The sequence below is a fragment of the Zeus faber genome (genome assembly GCF_960531495.2).
Source record: "Zeus faber genome assembly, chromosome: 4".
NCBI classification, from domain to species: domain Eukaryota; kingdom Metazoa; phylum Chordata; class Actinopteri; order Zeiformes; family Zeidae; genus Zeus; species Zeus faber.
The window spans coordinates 25426650-25444390 of NC_137191.1; the positions used below are offsets into that span (position 1 = coordinate 25426650).

General features: G+C 43.7%; 2 protein-coding genes across 3 annotated transcripts in view; both read left to right on the plus strand.

Moving 5' to 3' along the window:
- The window catches only part of mast1a (microtubule associated serine/threonine kinase 1a), a gene marked incomplete at both ends in the record, with an annotated part of 75869 nt that extends 73616 nt beyond the window's left edge, over window positions 1-2253 (plus strand). Inside the window, one exon of the mRNA XM_079999506.1 lies at window positions 470-2253. Within this exon, the coding sequence (XP_079855632.1) occupies window positions 470-2253 (1784 nt within the window). The remainder of the gene's footprint in view (window positions 1-469) is intronic.
- A 3289-nt stretch (window positions 2254-5542) lies between these two features.
- atg4da (autophagy related 4D, cysteine peptidase a) lies at window positions 5543-16811 on the plus strand. 2 transcript variants are annotated; one of them, XM_079998408.1, is made up of 12 exons: window positions 5543-5571; window positions 5710-5858; window positions 7771-8039; window positions 8845-8928; window positions 9069-9242; window positions 10097-10448; window positions 10591-10655; window positions 10815-10966; window positions 12877-12955; window positions 13237-13313; window positions 14491-14610; window positions 15142-16811. In XM_079998408.1, the coding sequence occupies exons 3-12, from the start codon at window positions 7823-7825 to the stop codon at window positions 15319-15321; spliced, it is 1500 nt and encodes a 499-aa protein (XP_079854534.1). In that variant the 5' UTR covers window positions 5543-5571; window positions 5710-5858; window positions 7771-7822; the 3' UTR covers window positions 15322-16811. The 2 variants fall into 2 exon arrangements, with proteins under 2 accessions (XP_079854534.1, XP_079854533.1); XM_079998407.1 differs by having other exon boundaries at window positions 5549-5858.
- Window positions 16812-17741: the final 930 nt, after the last annotated feature.

Consider the following 17741-nt stretch of genomic DNA (forward strand, 5'->3'; position numbering starts at 1 on the left):
CAGTATACATACAATAATATTAATACCACACGTTCACTTTCAAATGCCCTGATGTGAGAAATTGTTTATTTTATTATATTGAGGATGGATATTTTCTTCCAAAAAATCAGCACAGTTTTTCCTTTATATAGGTTATAATTTAGAGGTCGTAATATTTTTTGGAAAAAAATATTTTGATTTATTGTTAATTGTTCATTTTTATAATATATTGTTATATATTTTTTTTTAATTCTTATTACTTTGCTATTGTTGAATTTTGTTTTGATGTGAGCTTCTGTTACACTGCAATTTCCCTCCCTGAACATAGTATCCAGCCATCTATCTAGCCATCTATCTATTTATCTATCTATTCATCCATTATTGGCTGGTTATGCACTAGGTTGTGCAATAACCGTAGTATACATGACTAACAATGTATGTCATGTATGAAACTTACATCACACTCCAAAATCCTCCTGTTCTCTTACAGGTGCTTCCTCGCAAAGCAGCTCCACAGCTTCCAGCACCCCTAACTCCCCGGCCGCCTCCCAGCACATGAGGCCCAGCTCCCTGCACGGCCTCTCCCCCAAACTCCACCGCCAGTACCGCTCAGCGCGCTGCAAGTCAGCCGGCAACATCCCGCTGTCCCCGCTGGCTCACACGCCCTCCCCCACCCAGTCCTCCCCTCCACCACTGCCGGGACACACCGTTGGCAGCTCCAACACCACCCAGACCTTCTCCGCAAAGCTCCACTCCTCGCCCCCGGTGGTCCGACCCCGACCCAAGAGCGCCGAGCCCCCACGCTCACCCCTCCTCAAGCGGGTGCAGTCGGCCGAGAAGCTGGGCTCGCCCCTGACCCAGCCCAGCTCCACAGGAGGCCTGGGTGGCCCGCTGAGGAAGCACAGCCTGGAGGTGCAGCACTCTGACTACCGCAAAGACACCTTCCTGTGTGAAGTCGGGCTCCAGAGCCTCCTTGAGACAGAGGGAGAGAGCCTTCCGCCCAATCCACCGATGGCGCCCCCCTCCCCAGCCTCCCCGTCCCATTCGACTGCCCCAGAAACCGGGGTGCTCAAGCCGGTGAGGAGACTTGGGAGGCAGGAGTCGCCGCTTAGCAGGGAAGCCCTGCTGGCCGGCAGAGAGAGGGAGAGAGAGAGGGAGAGGGAGAGAGAGAGGGAGAGAGAAAGAGAGAGAGAAAAGCAGAATGAGAGGGAAAGTAAGATGGCCGTCCTCCAGGAAAAATCTCCAAGTGTAATGGGGGCGGCAGAGACGCCGTCATCCTTATCTAGAAAACATTTGACAAGTAGCTCACCTTTGGGCTCCCAGACAGCCCAAAGCTCCAGGCTACAATCCCCAAGTGTGGCAACTACAAAAAATACAACTCCCAGCATTCCCATCAGATCAGGAAGTCTTGTAGGTCTCCGGGGGCATCAGAGGAGCAATGAGACACATACAGACTTTTCTCAGAAACAACAGGAGCAAAGGGCAGCCGGGAGCGGCTTTTCTAACTCTAGATATCTGCAGCAGAGTCATGGAGGCAGAACGGAAGCCAAGGATGAGGGGGATTGCAGGAGTAGCCCCAGTCGGGCCAGTTTACCCGGCGGTGCCTTTGGAAGGGGAACCATCACCGCTCCAGATAAAGGCATTGGTGTGGCAGCGTCAGGGGGGCCTCCGACCATGAACAAATCCTTCAAAGCCTCAGGTGTCGGGGAGAGCGCGAGGAAGGGTGGAGCCGAGAGCAACGGCTTGAGAACTTCGGACCTGGGCTCCAAAAGCCCTAAACTCCCAGCTCGGGTCCTTGCTCCCGTTGTCCCTCCCCACGGGCAGCCCCTCTCTCTGGGCAAGGTGAGGCAGGGGCTCGGGCCTGTCAACTGCTACCGGGGCACTCTAGACTGGGAGGACAAGTGTCGGCTGGAAGTGGTGGAGGAACACTCGCCCTCCCCCTCTCCGTCCCCCACCGCCGTCACCCCGTCCCTCTGCGGACCCTCCCTGTGTAAGTCTCGGCCCATTTCCCCCGGGGAGAAGACAAGCTTTGTCACCCAGCTAACCGCCGTGGCCAAAAATGTCTTGGGGCCCATCAAGCTGGGCTCCCAGGAGGGGAGCAAGAGCAAGGAGCAGCTGCCCAGAGCAGCAGAGGAGAAGCAGGGCGGCTCGTCGGGAAGGTCCGAAACGTACGCTGGGGGCCGTGTGGTTATTGGGGCCGCAGCAGCAACCCAAAGCCCCGCTGGCCCGCAGCCAGAGAAGACGGAAATAGGTAGCAGCCCCCCCAAAATGTGACCCTGCGAAAGGTGTCCATAAAAGGGACATTGGTGGGGGGGGGGGGGGGGGCATGAGATGCCTTTTGAAAGAACAATGCAGCAAAAATGAAGCACTTAAAGGCGATGTACATTCCATGTTCTGATTTTTTTCAAACACTAAATGAATTGATTCCAGTTATTGGTGGATAACTGGATTTAAAATCAGGAGCGGGGGGCGGGGGGGCGGGGTATTGCAAGGGTGCATTCTTTTTTGTTTTCTATCCTAAAGTATCTATTTAATAAGAGAAGTGTCCGTGTTATTTAAACCTCTATATAAGATGTATATGTGTGTGTGCGTGCGTGCGTGCGTGCGTGTGTCTGAGTGAATGCATGTCACGTGGTATGTGTGTACATATAATAGGAACACAAAGGTCGAAAAAGTGCTTTACCAATCAAAACATGCTGAATACTGTGAATACCAAATCCAGTTTAGACTATTTTGTATTTCAACCCGTTTCATTTTCTTCTTTTCATGTTGGTCAAATGAGACGCGAGCGCAAAAAACCAAGGCACAAACAATGAGCGGCATGTGCATAAAACCAAACAGATGACGGGCGCAGAATCAGTTTGGCCGTGGCGGTTCAGCGAAACGACAAGACAATTACACTAATATGTTTTCCTTCCGGCGAGGCAATTTGCATAGTCAGGCAAAGTCAGACGAGGCGTTCTGCCAGTTGATGTCACCCCATGCCCCCTCCCCCCACTCCCTCCGACAAGGTGGCCATTTTCAGCGACGGCCACCTTGGGTCTATTTCCGGGGGTTCTTGAAGGGTTTGCATCGCGCTGCGGAGTAAAGCCCGGGCGGACAGAGCTCAGGTTTAGTGCTTATCTCTGCCTCACAGGAGGGCCACAGCAGACCCCCCCCACACACACTCTGCTTCTATCTGCATCCTAAACACACACACACAGACGCACACACACCCAAACAATGCCACGGGAGGCACCAGTGTGTCAGCCGAGTGGATTTTCATGCATTTCAATATGAGTGAGTGAGCGAGTGATTGATCCTTATTTTCCTGAGGATAATCGCAGACTAACCTTGAAAATAAACAGCAGCATTAAGTTTCCTCTAGCACCAACCTAACCTCTCTACTTGATTATCCGATCACAGCGGCACAGTAAAGATTATTATTCCTGTAGATAGATAGCTGTTGAGACTGATCTGGAGTCTGTTATGCGCATGTGTACAGTACAGCCATGTATTGATATGAACCAACAAAAAAGGGGCAGGAAATTTTTTTGGAGAAAGGTTGTTCTCTGAGGAAGTGTGTTTTTGATAATATGCATTGGGAAACATTGTAAACAAATGACTGAATTGTTTTCCGTCATCTGGATGAAACGCAAGAGGTGTGCTGCCTGAGGAGATGGACCTACAGCACAAAAACACTAACTCCATGTTCCACGGGGCTTCCCCACTGATTCACTCTTTGTTGATCTCAACAGCCCATCCTAAATTAGGTTGTATCGTTGCGAAACAATTTCAACTGTTGGTAAGGACTGGTGTCACTGTTATTAGACACAGAATTCAATCAAGTAGATCTTGTATGTGGTATTTTAGTGGGATATTACATTCGGCGTGGTGCTGCACTGTCCCCCAGTGGTGATAAATGGCCATCGCTGAACTGGATTCAGTTGCCGTTATTTACCTTTATCGTGGCTCTTGAATTGTAAAATGAGGCCAGAGCCACTGATGTGTCGCAATTAGATAGGGTTTATGCATTCATTTACAAAACATTTCAAACTGTTAATGAAATGCACACTAGAAATACGAACAATTTCTCTTTGGTTGCTGTGTTATGCACATGACTGTTAATTCTACCTTCTAGAAAATATATATTTTTTTGATTTTGTTTTTTTTGATTCTCTAAAAGATCCTATCAATTGAAACACTTATGACTTTGTTTGTATTTGATGTAAGGAAAGGTTGTCGACAAAGAACGCTATATAATTTCAAGCATTTCCCTAACCACTCAATAGTATTACATGTATAACAATAGGCTGTTAGTCTCTTCTGAGCAGCAGAGTAGTATGAAATGCACTTTATTTCAAAAAAAATTAAATGTTGATTTGCTGATATGTTTTATCTGAGCGAAGTTACTTTGGAGGAAGAAAGCATACTGTATACAGATATAAAGTCCAAGTATAACAACATTCCACGTTTCTCTGTACACTGGAAAATGTATCTATCTGTGTCATGGGCATTTATGTTTGTGATGTAATTTAACGGCAGACACCTGAAGTGCAGTATGTTAAATAAATTAAGAATATTTAATCCAGACTCTCATTCTCTCGTGCCTGTAGTGAACTGATTCCAGTAAATATCACAAAATATTGGAATTGCGAGTTTGGTGACCGTTGGATGCCTTTCACAGGGAATCAGGGAATTCAGACAAAGTACATACAGTCTAACACATTTCTGAATTTTCAATTTTATTATATAAATTTCAAAGGGCTTAATTGGCCTGGGAAAAATAGGTTTACATTTCCAAAACAACTGGAAAATAAAAAGGTAAATGATATTAACTTAAAATCAAAACAGACTGATATATGCAAATAAATGAAGCTTAAAACGAAATAAAACTAAAACAATTCAAACATTGCTGTTAAATAGAACATTTCACCGAGAGAGACAAATAGTACATGGCAAATAGAAAGAATCCCCGTATGACAGATTACGAAAGAAAACACTGCACAAAATAGTCATGCACCCTATATAGAAAAACAAGAAGTATAAATAGAATGAGAAATTTTTAATAATAATTAAATTATTAGACAATAAATAGATAGATACAATAAATGCAAATACGTTTTACACATCAGGGGTTGCCTAACTTTTTTAATCATAAATTCCCAAACATTTGCAGTTATTGTTGATTTTAACAGGTTTCGGAGATGAAATAAGAACTTCTACATCCACTAGAAATAATAACAATTCGGGGGGAGATTTGGATAATTTTTGCTTATGAATAAAACATTTGGTAGCCAACATAAAAAAAAACAACTATATGTTCAACATTTACGTTTACATCAAAATAATAACGAAACACACCCTGTTTATGCATCCAAGGTCTTTCTCTCCCAAATTTAAATGTTTTGTTCATAAATCCGGTGCATTTCATTCCTACGCGATACGTTACATAACGTCCGGCGTCGATTTCGACGAATCACAAACGTGTAAATCGCATTACTGAAGTTGTAGCCAATCATCACGCGTCAAAAGATCGGTTCAGCCAATCGGTGTTGGCCAAGGAAGGACAACAGGAAGCGAACGTCCTTCTCCTGCTGTCAAAATGCGATGGTGAACCGACCGAACTGAAACACTATGCGCGTTAACTAAACAACAATTTCGTTTCGTTTGGTGTTGTTGAGTCAGGCCGATTGTTAAATACAGAGTATCTGACTATCTTTTTGTATTCATCGTGTTTTCTTTGGGAAGCAACGCCCCGGGCTAAGAGATGCTAACCAACGCCTGCTAGCGGAATGCTAATGGCAGCAGCAGCAGCAGCAGCAGCAGCAGCAGCAATCTAGGAATGGAGATTGAAGAAACCGTGGGAGAAACACCTCAATGACACCGAGCACAACCAGGTAAACAAACATATCTAATTAGAGAAAGGGTCGGCTCTGTGTCTGTGTTGTGTCCCTGTAGCTTTTCTTAAAAATTGAAAAACGAATAAACACATGTCACATTTCTGTCCACCTGGGTTGTATCTAGAGCTGACAGTTGTCGCATGATAGTCTGATCGCGATTATTTGAGCAGATCCTCACCTTTTTCTAAAGTCGTTAGATTCTTCCCTAGGTTTCAATCCAAATTTCCTGGGAATTTTGATCCACTGTTAGAAATATCACATTAAAATAATGGGAAGTCGGTGAGTTCCGGTTTCAGTTAGGTTGGGGGAAATTAACCGTTCTTCCCAAATATGTATGTTCCAATAAATGGCTCTTCTGCAATAGGTAGACATGTTCATGGATTTTCTATATCACATTGTTGTCACATGATGACGTTTTCACTTTAGTTTTCTCGTCAATGAAAGAAGAAAACAAGAGGCTTCCTTGTTGGAACTGTTGCTCATCAGCTTGTGGTCTGGAGAGAAATGCCATTTGTACTGTCCTGTATGGTTGTTTTGGTTGATGCATTATGCAATCCATTCATTATAGGCACATAACCTTGATGTCACTTGGAAATAAGTGTAATGTCAAAGATACAGTTGTATTGTGTCATGGCACCCTCAAGGAATATAATGTTGAAATCCGTTGATTTTCGAAAGTGTTTTATTTCCAGGAACTTGGGACTGTTTTTTATTTATAAACTGTATATGGGAATATCAAGAATTCAAGAATGAGGAACAACCATAATCTTTCTCGATACTATGTTTTTTGATGTCATGTAGCAGGAACATTGACTGTTTTCACATCTCTCTTGTGTCTCTCCCTGCTTTGTCGGTGAATTTACTTTTTTACTAGTTAATCTATAACCTCAGCTTTCAACTTGTCCAATAAAGAACAAACCACCTCACTTAAAAACTGACTAAAGTTGCACAACCTGATTTTTTTTTTTTTTTCTCTCCTCCCTTCCCTCTGTCTGAGCTTAACCAAATTAACTGCACAGTGTTAAATCAACAACATAGGAAAGTGAAACATTTTTCCCTCTGGGTGCCATAGGTCATGTAGATCTTCCACCACCACATACTCAGATGGCTGGAGGATTTCACTTTACACCATCGGCTACAGCCTGTTAATTGACTGCACAAACTGTCCTAGGACTGTAAGAATATTTTGTACGGACAGGTGTACAGTTCAGGGCGACTCTCCTATGTCGTTCATTGTGGGTTACAATCCTAGTTGGTGCTTGAGAAATGTACAGAGAAGAGACTCTGTCTGATTTGTTCTTGCACCAAATCAGAAACAGTCCTGTATCGTGGAATGCATGACAACAAGGTCAGAGAGCTCCAATCAGCAGTAGCCACTGAGAGTTTGTGAAGAAAGGAATTTTGGTTGAAACGATTACACCATTGGCTATGGAGGGAAAAGGTGTATAGCAAGGCCTGCTATTCACGTTTTAATCAGATGAAATGCATTTTGTAATATCAGAAATACTTTTTACGAGTAAAAATGAAGATGCGATATTCAACTCATTTTAAAATTTCAGTTAAATTACCTTATATTACTGTTCTCCCACTAACTTTAATGGGGGATTTCATTTTAAACTAAAATACTAATTTGTAAAGTCAGAATTTGAGTTTTTGAAATCATTGATTTTATACATTCGGTACTGACGATGGGAATGAAAACGACAGACGTTGCTTTGTCCATACGAGACTTCATCTGGCACAATTACATCATGTTAAAATCCATGTTAAAAGATTTTGGCAACAACCTCATCACTAACATACAAAAATCCGGTGATCAAACTCGCTGTGTCACTCAGCCAAACAGTTCCAGTAAAGTAATTGTTTGAGCAGTGAAGTAATCTTGACTACCCCGTCTTCCTCTTGCCAGTTGTGTTCTTGCGAAGAGGAGTGCCAGGGCCCGGCTCTAAGAGCTCCCAGCCATGCACTCGGTTTCCCCCAGCGCAGCTCAGTATGTGGGTGGAGTCCTGCCGGAGGAGCTGGTGGAGTCCCGGAGGCAGCGGCCCCTGGAGCGACAGGGCAGCTTCGGTCGCAGGCCGACCCAGAGTCCGGATCCGAGCAGGGAGGCAACGGAGGAACCGGATGAAGTGGACAAACTCAAGGCCAAGCTAATGTCGGCATGGAATAATGTTAAATATGGTCAGTATTTAGTCTGAAAACTGTCGTTTTGTCATGTGCTGATGTTATGGTCAATCCATTCAGTGTTTTGATTGGTCAAGTGTTGGGACACTGAAGGTGTGGGTTATAATGAATTTCTTAATAGACCTACGATGTCTGTTACCAGCCACAAGAAGCAGCTTTTATAACCTTTCAATGCTGAAGTCTCCATGGATCTTTTAACTATTATAATCACTATTGAAGCTTCCCACATTTTCTCATGATCACCTCTAGTTCATGCCTGCTTATACACAGTACAGTACAGTACATACATCCATACAAGGCTTGTTTTCTGGCTTTCTTCTTCAAGTAAGTTCATTTTAAGGGGAATAGTTTCCTTCCTTCCGTAATGTGCGTCTCTGTATTGTACTGTATATCCTTGAATTGTACCAGGTTCTTGAGGTGCTTGGAGTGTTTGAATTTTGTACTAAGAAATTTATGTACGAGAATACCTTGAAAATAGCCCTTTTGTGCTGAAGTGCTTGGAAAGTCCTTGGGGGGAAAAAAAACAAAACTTGTAATATTCCCCTGTTGTCTGCCCCCCCCCCTCCCCCAAGTCAAATAACATTAACACGTCCTTGAAAAATAAAATAATAGTGAGAAAGTATTTGAAAGTCCTCAAATTTCGTTATGTAATGCCAGAAAGTGTTTAACTCTGTGTACGAAACTTTGGTAACTGCTTTCTGAAGTACCGGTGACATGCAGCCCAAGTTAAATTCCCCCTCGTAGCTACTTTAAGAAATTCTCTTCCTCACTTCCCTTTTCCCTGCTGACTTCCCTCCTTCAGGCTGGTCTGTCAAGTCGAAAACCGCCTTCAACAAGACATCGCCCGTCACTGTCCTGGGACACTCTCATCTACTTAACAGTGAAGGTAAACCTCAAATGTGTAGAGTGATGCCTCAGTGTCTGTCCGAAGGTTTGTTAAAAGCGTGGCAGGTTGGCAGAGGTGTTAAGAGTTCTCCCGCTCTACATCTTTTTCAGTCTCTCTTTCTGCCCCCCCCCCCAACCCAGATGCAGTAGAACGTTTCCGTCTGGCCTTCGTCTCCAGGCTGTGGCTGACCTACAGGAGGGAGTTCCCCCAGCTGGAGGGCTCCAATTGGACCACAGACTGTGGCTGGGGCTGCATGCTGCGAAGCGGGCAGATGCTGCTGGCTCAAGGGCTGATGGTCCACCTGATGCCCCGAGGTGAGTCGGTCGGTAGGTGGGTGGGTCTCTCTCTCTCTCTCTCTCTCTCTCTCTCTCTCTCTCTCTCTCTCTCTCTCTCTCTCTCTCTCTCTCTCTCTCTCTCTCTCTCTCTCTCTCTCTCTCTCTCTCTCTCTCTCTCTCTCTCTCTCTCTCTCTCTCTCTCTCTCTCTCTCTCTCTCTCTCTCTCTCTCTCTCTCTCTCTCTCTCTCTCTCTCTCTCATATACTGAAACAGTAACCTTAAAATAACTGAAATATTTCAGAACTGACTATTATGTTGAAATTCAGGGTCCTATCTCATAATGATTCATTTACACTGCAAAATGTTTTATAAAGATTATTTTGTTAGAATAAATATCCCATATTTGATTCTTGATGTTTGGTACTTTATTTCGCTGGCACTTCTTAAAGTAACAGCCATTCGATGTATTTGTGTGATGTACTCCTCAGTATGCCGTTTCCATTGTTGGTGGAGGGGTCCTCCTTTCCTGGCAACAGTGCACTGATTGGACAGATTTGATAAAGCAGCATAGCTAGTTGTGCCACTGTAACACAATATAGATTACAGGGTTGAGACCAAATCAGTCTCCTCGTCTTGTAGCATTTTATAATTGTTTGGAATTCGAAACAAGTTTATCTCGTTACTTAATTCCTTTTCTTATAAAGCACATTGTAAGGTAGCTGGATACGTGCTATATGATTAAAGTTTCACTTATTTGCACAAGATATTGTCACATTTACTCCTCCCACACAACAAATGTGGGATTGCTTTGGGCTTTTTTTGGGCTCAGACAATTAAAACAAACCTTATAAATAAAATGACAAAGCAAATCATTATTTTCTTCCATTTCTGTAGACTGGGCCTGGCCAGATGCCCAGCAGCTAATGGACGTGGACTTCGAGGTGTTCCGGCCGCGTTCCCCAACCCGTGCCATTGGGCTGCCCATCCCCTCCTTCAGCAGTCCGCGCGGGCCCGGCACGCCTCAGAAGTCCCTGGCGGGCGACCAGGCACCCAAATCTACACCGAGGAAGAGGCCCGAGTCTGCAAAGGAACGGCAGGCAGAGCCGGTCCACCGGAGGCTGGTGACTTGGTTCGGGGACCAGCCTCCCACTCCTTTTGGGGTCCACCAGCTGGTAGAACTCGGCAAGAGTTCTGGGAAGAAGGCCGGGGACTGGTATGGCCCGTCTGTGGTGGCACACATTCTACGGTGAGTGTTTTTGAATGGTTTGGTTTGTCAGTGCCACAGTTGGTCATGGTTAAGATTTGATATGTTTTGCAGAGTACGCGATGTTCACAATCCAACATTCTTCACATTAGTTGACTAAATGTATTCATTCATACACTTTTAGGAAAGCAGTAGCCAAAGCTGCAGAAGTTGACAACCTGGCTGTTTACGTTGCTCAGGATTGCACAGGTAAGTTTAACTTCCTAGCTTTGTGTTTGTTGTGGTAACTGATCCATTTGTGCGTCTCAAACTAGTTACCTTGTAAACAAGGCCTCCATGTTAGTCTCTGAAGGCTTGTGCTACATATGTGTCTTGTGTGACTGTATTGTTTGTCTGTAACTGCTCCAGTGTACAAGGAGGATGTGGTGCGCTTGTGTGATCCTTCGTCGAGGGAAAGTGTTCCAGAGTCCTCGGAAACAGCCTGGAAGTCCATCATCATCCTGGTCCCTGTTCGTCTGGGCGGGGAGTCTCTCAATCCGGCCTATATCGAATGTGTCAAGGTGTGTTCGCCTGGTCTTGATGTGTTTTGGATGTAAAAACAAAAAAGATGGATATTGTATATCAATCCATGCTCTCTAGCACACACAGTCACCCATAAAAAGGAGTCTTTAGATAAGATTATATCAAATCCGACAGGGTTTTTTTGCGGCATTAGCTGCAAAATCATGCAGTCAAGAAAGAGAAAACATTTAAGAGATAAGAAATATGCATATGTACACATCAAGTAAACATGTATTAAATTACATTTGACAAATAATAGGCCTTTAAAGTAATTCATAAATAAATTAATCCTAATTAACCAATTAATGAATTAATTGCTAATTTTGACATTTTATGAATTTATTTATCCATACATAAATCAAAATGAGTCAAGTTCTTCAATAATTCAGGCCCTAATCCTTTGATTTTGGGCCCCACCACCCAAAGCCACCCAAACGCTGCACAATTGATGTCACACACCTCTCAGCAACCAAGTAAACCCATTCAAAGCTTTAAATAACTCTACCTTGGTAGGCTTGCAGCTCTATTGTTGTCCAATATTTACTATCCAATATTTACACTGTCCCAGACCGTAAGATATTAGAATATGTATAATAGTTTGCAGAATGTGTGCAACATTGAGCATGCAGTGTAATTCACTATTTGATTAAGACTTTGAAGACTATCTGATACATGTAGGTAATGTGCTGAATGTCATCTTTCACGGTGCAGCACAATCTTTCCTCTGAATCCCTTCCATTTAACTCGCGATCTGCAGCTTGTTTTACAATAAACTTTATCTTCCAGCTCCTGGAGCACTACACTCCTCTGACTTCTCTGTATTTTTGATTTTAAACAAAGTATTAATCATTATTCTTCTTCATAAAATAAAAAGCTTCCCAGGGACCCCCTGCAATTATGCCAAGGATGAGAAAGTGACTCACCTTCTTTAGTTGGGAGTAGGGCATTGGGTAGGGTGTGGGGACGGGGGGACAGGGTATCTGGGCCAGCCAACAGGCAGGGACAACTAATTTAGTATGAATACCATGCTCAAAGTTTGCCTGTATTTGATTACATTTCAGCTAAAATAGCTAAATTAAAATGTATGTGTGAAAATAGCCGCAATGATGTTGTACCCTATTCGTTTTTCTTCCTCCTATTTTTTCTTTTTTTCTTTCTTTGCTTCCACACAGATAACACCTCTTCATTTTTATGTTGCATGTGTAGGGATCGCTTCAATACAAACTTGCCTGACCGGTGGGGCCCCTTTAGGTGGGTTTGTGGGTTGACGGCATTGTGTGGGGGATTCTATATTTTGAGTTGCTGCTGTCAATGCTGTTAAGTCCAGGCTAGTCAGCCCGTGGGCCCCAATCATTTGCCTCCTGCCTTTGCGTATGTTTTGCTTCTGGGCAGGACTGAACCATTTCATGTAAATATTGGGGGGTGGAGGTACAGAGATACACACCTACATACAGGGACTATCTGGATTGTTACTTTTTGCAAAAAACAAGATGATGGAGGGGAAAAAAAAGGAAGAAGCTGTAGCTTAATTAAGTTGCAGTTACTTAAATAAACGATTGTTTTCATAGTTGACTTGGAAACTTCTTAATCCCCCACCCCACCATACGGCGCCACTGCCTGCTACTACCCAACTCACTTCACACTTACCTGTCATACTTTTATTTCAGTACCTAATCACTTAGCTTGCTATCTGACCTAAAGGAAACTAATATTCATAGAATATCATAATTCATAACCTACTCTATTCTTACCCAATACTAACCTTTAGACTTACCTGCAATACTTTACTAAATATGTGAGATGAAAAAAAAAACCAAAAAAAAAAACATAATGTTGAATATTCTCTCAAATGTGGTTATACAGTTGTATCATACACAATTTAAATGTAATGTGATGTGTTTATTTGCAGAGCATCCTGAAGCTGGAATGCTGCATTGGCATCATTGGAGGCAAGCCCAAGCATTCGCTGTACTTTGTTGGCTTCCAGGGTGAGAATTACTAAACACATAAGAAGGAATTTCACTAAATTACTTATTATTTTATTTTTCTTATGCAAGAGACTGCTGCAGCTCTGTAGGGAAAACCAGTTTCCTGTGTAACTCTCAAATATTCTGAGTCAACAGAAGGTCAGTGGCTTGCCCCAGATGGTGTAAGCCTGTCAGTGTTGGGTTCTGAGTCTGATGCTCTTGTGTGTATTCTGTGTACTCTTGGTGTAATTGCATTGATTCTGATCGCTGTACCCGAACCCTTCCTCATTCCCCTCTGACAGATGAGCAGCTGCTGTATCTGGACCCACACTACTGTCAGCCCGTGGTGGACACCACTCAAGTCAACTTGTCACTGGAGGTTGGGTTTTATTCTTTCTTTGTCTCTTTCTCTCGCTCTCTCTCTGGATTCTAGCGTCAATACCCACCAATGCAACACCGACAGAAAAGTAATCAGTAAAAGCAATCCACTGTTCACCATTTCTCCAAACAAAACCAATAATGACAGTTTGTTTTGGGCGATTCTGGTCCTGGTATTACGGTGGTATCGGTTCAGAACTAAATTTTGCGGTTTTGCCAACCCCAACTGCACTGTTGGGAAGGGGCCTCACTGCGGACGTAAGTGACTCGGTCGCAGAGCCCTGAAGCCCCGCCCTGCTGCTGCTGCACAGAGTGGAGCGGCTCGCTCTTCGCTTATTTATTCAAAGTTTATTAAAATTGCACCAAATTCGACACTGCACATCCTTAGGTCCCGAGTCATATACCCGCTAAGTGTGAAGTAGATCAGATGAACTATTGTCAAGATAATCAAAGGACAAGCATACAGAGATTCCTTCCTTTATAGTTAGTTGGGTTGCCACGGTTACCGGTGTTCCCTGGTGTTCGGGCATACACCAATAACATTATTTGTCCATCGCCCCCACCGTTAGCCTTTTTTTTTTTTTTTGAGAAACAAGACCCATTTAGTCAATTTTCACGTATCAGCGCCACCTCCATCCAATAAATTCTAATTTGTAAAATACTAATCGTGTTATCAATACTTTGTCGGACACTATAAAACTCAAAAGTGAAAGTGGCTGCTTTGTGCACGCGCCGCAGTCTCAGCACACTCTGCAGAGTCACATTTCACTTATCCCTGGAGGAGAGGAGAGAAAGAAGCCTCTCGAAGACCTTAGATCAGGTCTAGATCGGGACTTGTCTCCCTCCCCATGCGTAATGTGTAATTTGCGGTCGATCTCTGTCAGATGCTCGTCCCCGTTCCTCTCAATTTATTTTACTCTTTTATTTTAGTTTTTATTTTACTCCGAAACAAAAAAAAAAAAAAAGCAGCACCTTGCATAACCGGGGACACTCGCCGTGTTACCGATAACACCCGTGTTGTCGTGAGTTTATCAAAATATTCCTCACTGTGGCATCTCTAATAGTTAGGTGGACTCTTGATTATGTTTCCGTAGGACAATTCAGTCATGATTACACATCCCATAATGTCTTCTTTCAGTTCAGTGTATAATTTCTCCTTTTCCATCTCTCTTCTCTAGTCATTCCACTGTAGCTCTCCCAGAAAGATGCCCTTTAGTCGCATGGACCCCAGTTGCACCATTGGCTTTTACGCAAAAAACAAAAAGGACTTTGAGTCGCTGTGTTCTGCTGTGAGTGAGGTAAGCCTCTTCAACTCTTCACTACATATTGAACAAGGGTGTCTGCAGCCCCTGGATGTGTCTATTAAATGTCCAAGTTATGTGACCTTCAAGGGGTTTTCTGTTCTTGACTCTGGTTCAATGTTTGAAAAGGCATGTTGGTTTTGGTTTCTGTGGCGGATGTTAATGTATGTTGCAGTTCCTAACTTTTCTCGTCAATGATTTAAGGTCTGTGGGTTTTCTTTTATTTTCTTTTCTTTTTCTTTTTTTTTTTTTTTTTTTTTTAACTTTTTTAAACTTTTTTTTATGTTTCAAAAAACCTGAGAAGTCTTGGATTTAATTTGATGATGCAATGTACACACACCATGAATCGCTTCTTTTCTTCTTGTACTTTTTTTTCCCCATAGGTATATTCCCACATATTTTACCATAAAGATGATGGCTTAGGATATGTCATAAATATACGAATGGCTTGTTTCGTGATGTTAATACTCACTATTTGCAATGGGTCCATTCTCAACGTGCCCTCATGTGTCCTTTCCTTCTTCCCAGGCTCTCTCTTCCTCCAAGGAGAAGTACCCCATCTTTACCTTCGTTGAGGGCCAGAGCCAGGACTATGGGCTGGAGGGCCACAGCAGCAGTCACACGGGGCCTGCACGCCACATCCTGCCCCCTGGAAAGCTGAGCAGGATCAGCAACAGAGAAAGCACAGATGAGTTTGTCTTCCTGTGAGTGGCCCTGCAGTACCGCCTCTGACCCACAGGGAGCAGGACTGAGGAGCCTCTCGTCTCTTGAAACGACTCTTTTGTTGGTGCGGCTTCAAGTTGGACCGACGCTCTCCCCAACGGCTGGTCCTTGGCAGTAGACGTGGCATGCTGTTGTTATCCACCATCCGTGGGTCATCGTTGGGCTCGCAAGCAAACAGGTGTTACTGGCTTCTGCTAATAACGTTCCAAATGGACACATGACTACCATTTTAGAGGTATTTGAAGTATGCTTGACTTATTTTACCGATCACGAAAATTGCCTCATAGACCCAAATCTACTTCAGATGTATCCCAAATTTGCATTCGCCCGGGCCTAAATGAGCGGCACTTGAAGGCGTGGGGATGACATACATAATATGTTATGGACAAACTCGTCACCGGGGAATTGGGGACATATTGATGCAGTTTCTCATATTTATGATGGGATAGATGTATTATATGCCATCTGCTGTACACTCTTTATTTGTTCCTTCACTGGATTTATTTATGTGTGTGTGTGTGTGTGTGTGTGTGTGTGTGTGTGTGTGTGTGTGTGTGTGTGTGTGTGTGTGTGTGTGTGTGTGTGTGTGTGTGTGTGTGTGTGTGTGTGTGTGTGTGTGTGTGTGAGAATCTCTTTAGTCCGAGTAATATTATTGTTCTGCTGTGTGCTGCCATCCTTCGCAGGCTCTCCATTTTAAAAAGGCGTTAAATGACTGTATAGTATTGCAATTTGCCCTCAAACCAAAGTCTTCAGACACTCCCCACCTTCTCTCTATAGACACTTTGTTCACCAGGGCCTCGACATGGTGACCGTCACGCACTTTTAGCCCCAGATTTCCTTTTGGCATGCAGCCGGTCAACAGAAATCACTAGGGAAGCAGAAATTCCACTGTCGATACAGATCCAGAGTATCAGGATGTATAATCCATGATTTATCCCGAACAGTATAGAGTAAGAATACCCTTTTTAACATGCTTTTATGTGTCAAAAAAAAAAAGCAGCAAACCAGGTAGCTTTTGTTAAATATTCCTATCCTGCTTTAGGCTAGTATCTATGCCCTCTTTCAGGCTAATATCAAGTCAAATGATCAGACCTGTATTTGATGCTAGTATTGGATTTCACTACACAACCCCGTCAGAATTCAGCCGTTACAATGTTCCTGTTGTCCAGTGAGTGGCACCAGCTCCCAGACCAGGAGGTAAACAAAGGTAATCTTTTTACCCAGCGCTTTAGCTTTAACTGTGTGTTTCTGTGCTTGCACACTTGCTGAGCGTTAAACTGGAAGGGTTTTTATGCATGCTGTAATGTTTTTGTTTTGTTCTGTGGATGCAGCTTGGTTTCTCGACTCAATTAAACATCAGCCACTGGAATCGCATTTTGTCGGGTTTTTTTGTTTGTTTTTGTTTTTTTCCCCCCTCTATTTTTGGGACTCCTTTTGAGCAGCAGGGAATTGAGCTTTGACATGCATGCATGCATACATACAGAAAATCCACAGTGCCATCAAGATTGTAGTAAATGTACAGATGAGTCATAAGTATCTTGGCAAAAGTGACCTTGGTGAGACGGTGAAAAGGAATTTTCCCATGTGCTTTGATGACGTGTGCAAAAATTTGACCTGCTCAATGTTTGACCAATATTACGAACAGTAGTAGAAGTCTTTTTCTACCGAGTGCATCGTTTTCTCTTGTGTTCATATGAGAATGACACTAGATAAAGCAGGACAGATTTTTATTTTTTTGGGGGGTTTTTTTTGTGGGTAATTTTGAGATCACATTATTTAATTTCAAGATTTCTCACGTGCAGCCATACAAGTACAGTGCAGTGAAATTATAAAAGGCTGTGCAAAAGAACAAAGTGGGAAGAAAAATCATAAAAAAAAAAATGTGTGTGAGACGCATGTCCATTTAATGAACTATGGTGTGTGTGTGTGTGTGTGTGTGTGTGTGTGTGTGTGTGTGTGTGTGTGTGTGTGTGTGTGTGTGTGTGTGTGTGTGTGTGTGTGTGTGTGTGTGTGTGTGTGTGTGTGTGTGTGTGTGTGTGGTAAATAGTTCCACGGGGAATACCTATCAACAGCGATCCATTATAAATGTGACACCCCGTTCGCCACGACTTACACAACACCCATTTGTGGAAGGCTGCGTAGATATTTAAAAACGGTCTCGACGGACAGAGAGCCTGGTTGGGGGGGGGGGGGGGTGGGGGGGGCTGGCTGGCTGCGCACGCATGCGCACTGGCGCGCAGCCGTGACTAGACGTTCGGTCAGAGCGGCGCGCGGAGTGGGGGGGCGCTCGAGCGACGTCGCCTTCCGCGAGACGAACCAACGCTTGGCGGCACATCACAGAGCGCGTGAGTATACTAATTGCGACACGCGCCGCGTCTTCATCCCCCCCCCCCCCCCCCAAAAAA

Coding starts and splice junctions, on each gene's coding strand:
- atg4da (XM_079998408.1), top strand. CDS start 7,823: ATGCACTCGGTTTCCCCCAGCGCAGCTCAGTATGTGGGTGGAGTCCTG. Junction 8,929..9,068: donor TCATCTACTTAACAGTGAAG/GTAAACCTCAAA, acceptor CCCCCAACCCAG/ATGCAGTAGAACGTTTCCGT. Junction 10,656..10,814: donor CGTTGCTCAGGATTGCACAG/GTAAGTTTAACT, acceptor TAACTGCTCCAG/TGTACAAGGAGGATGTGGTG.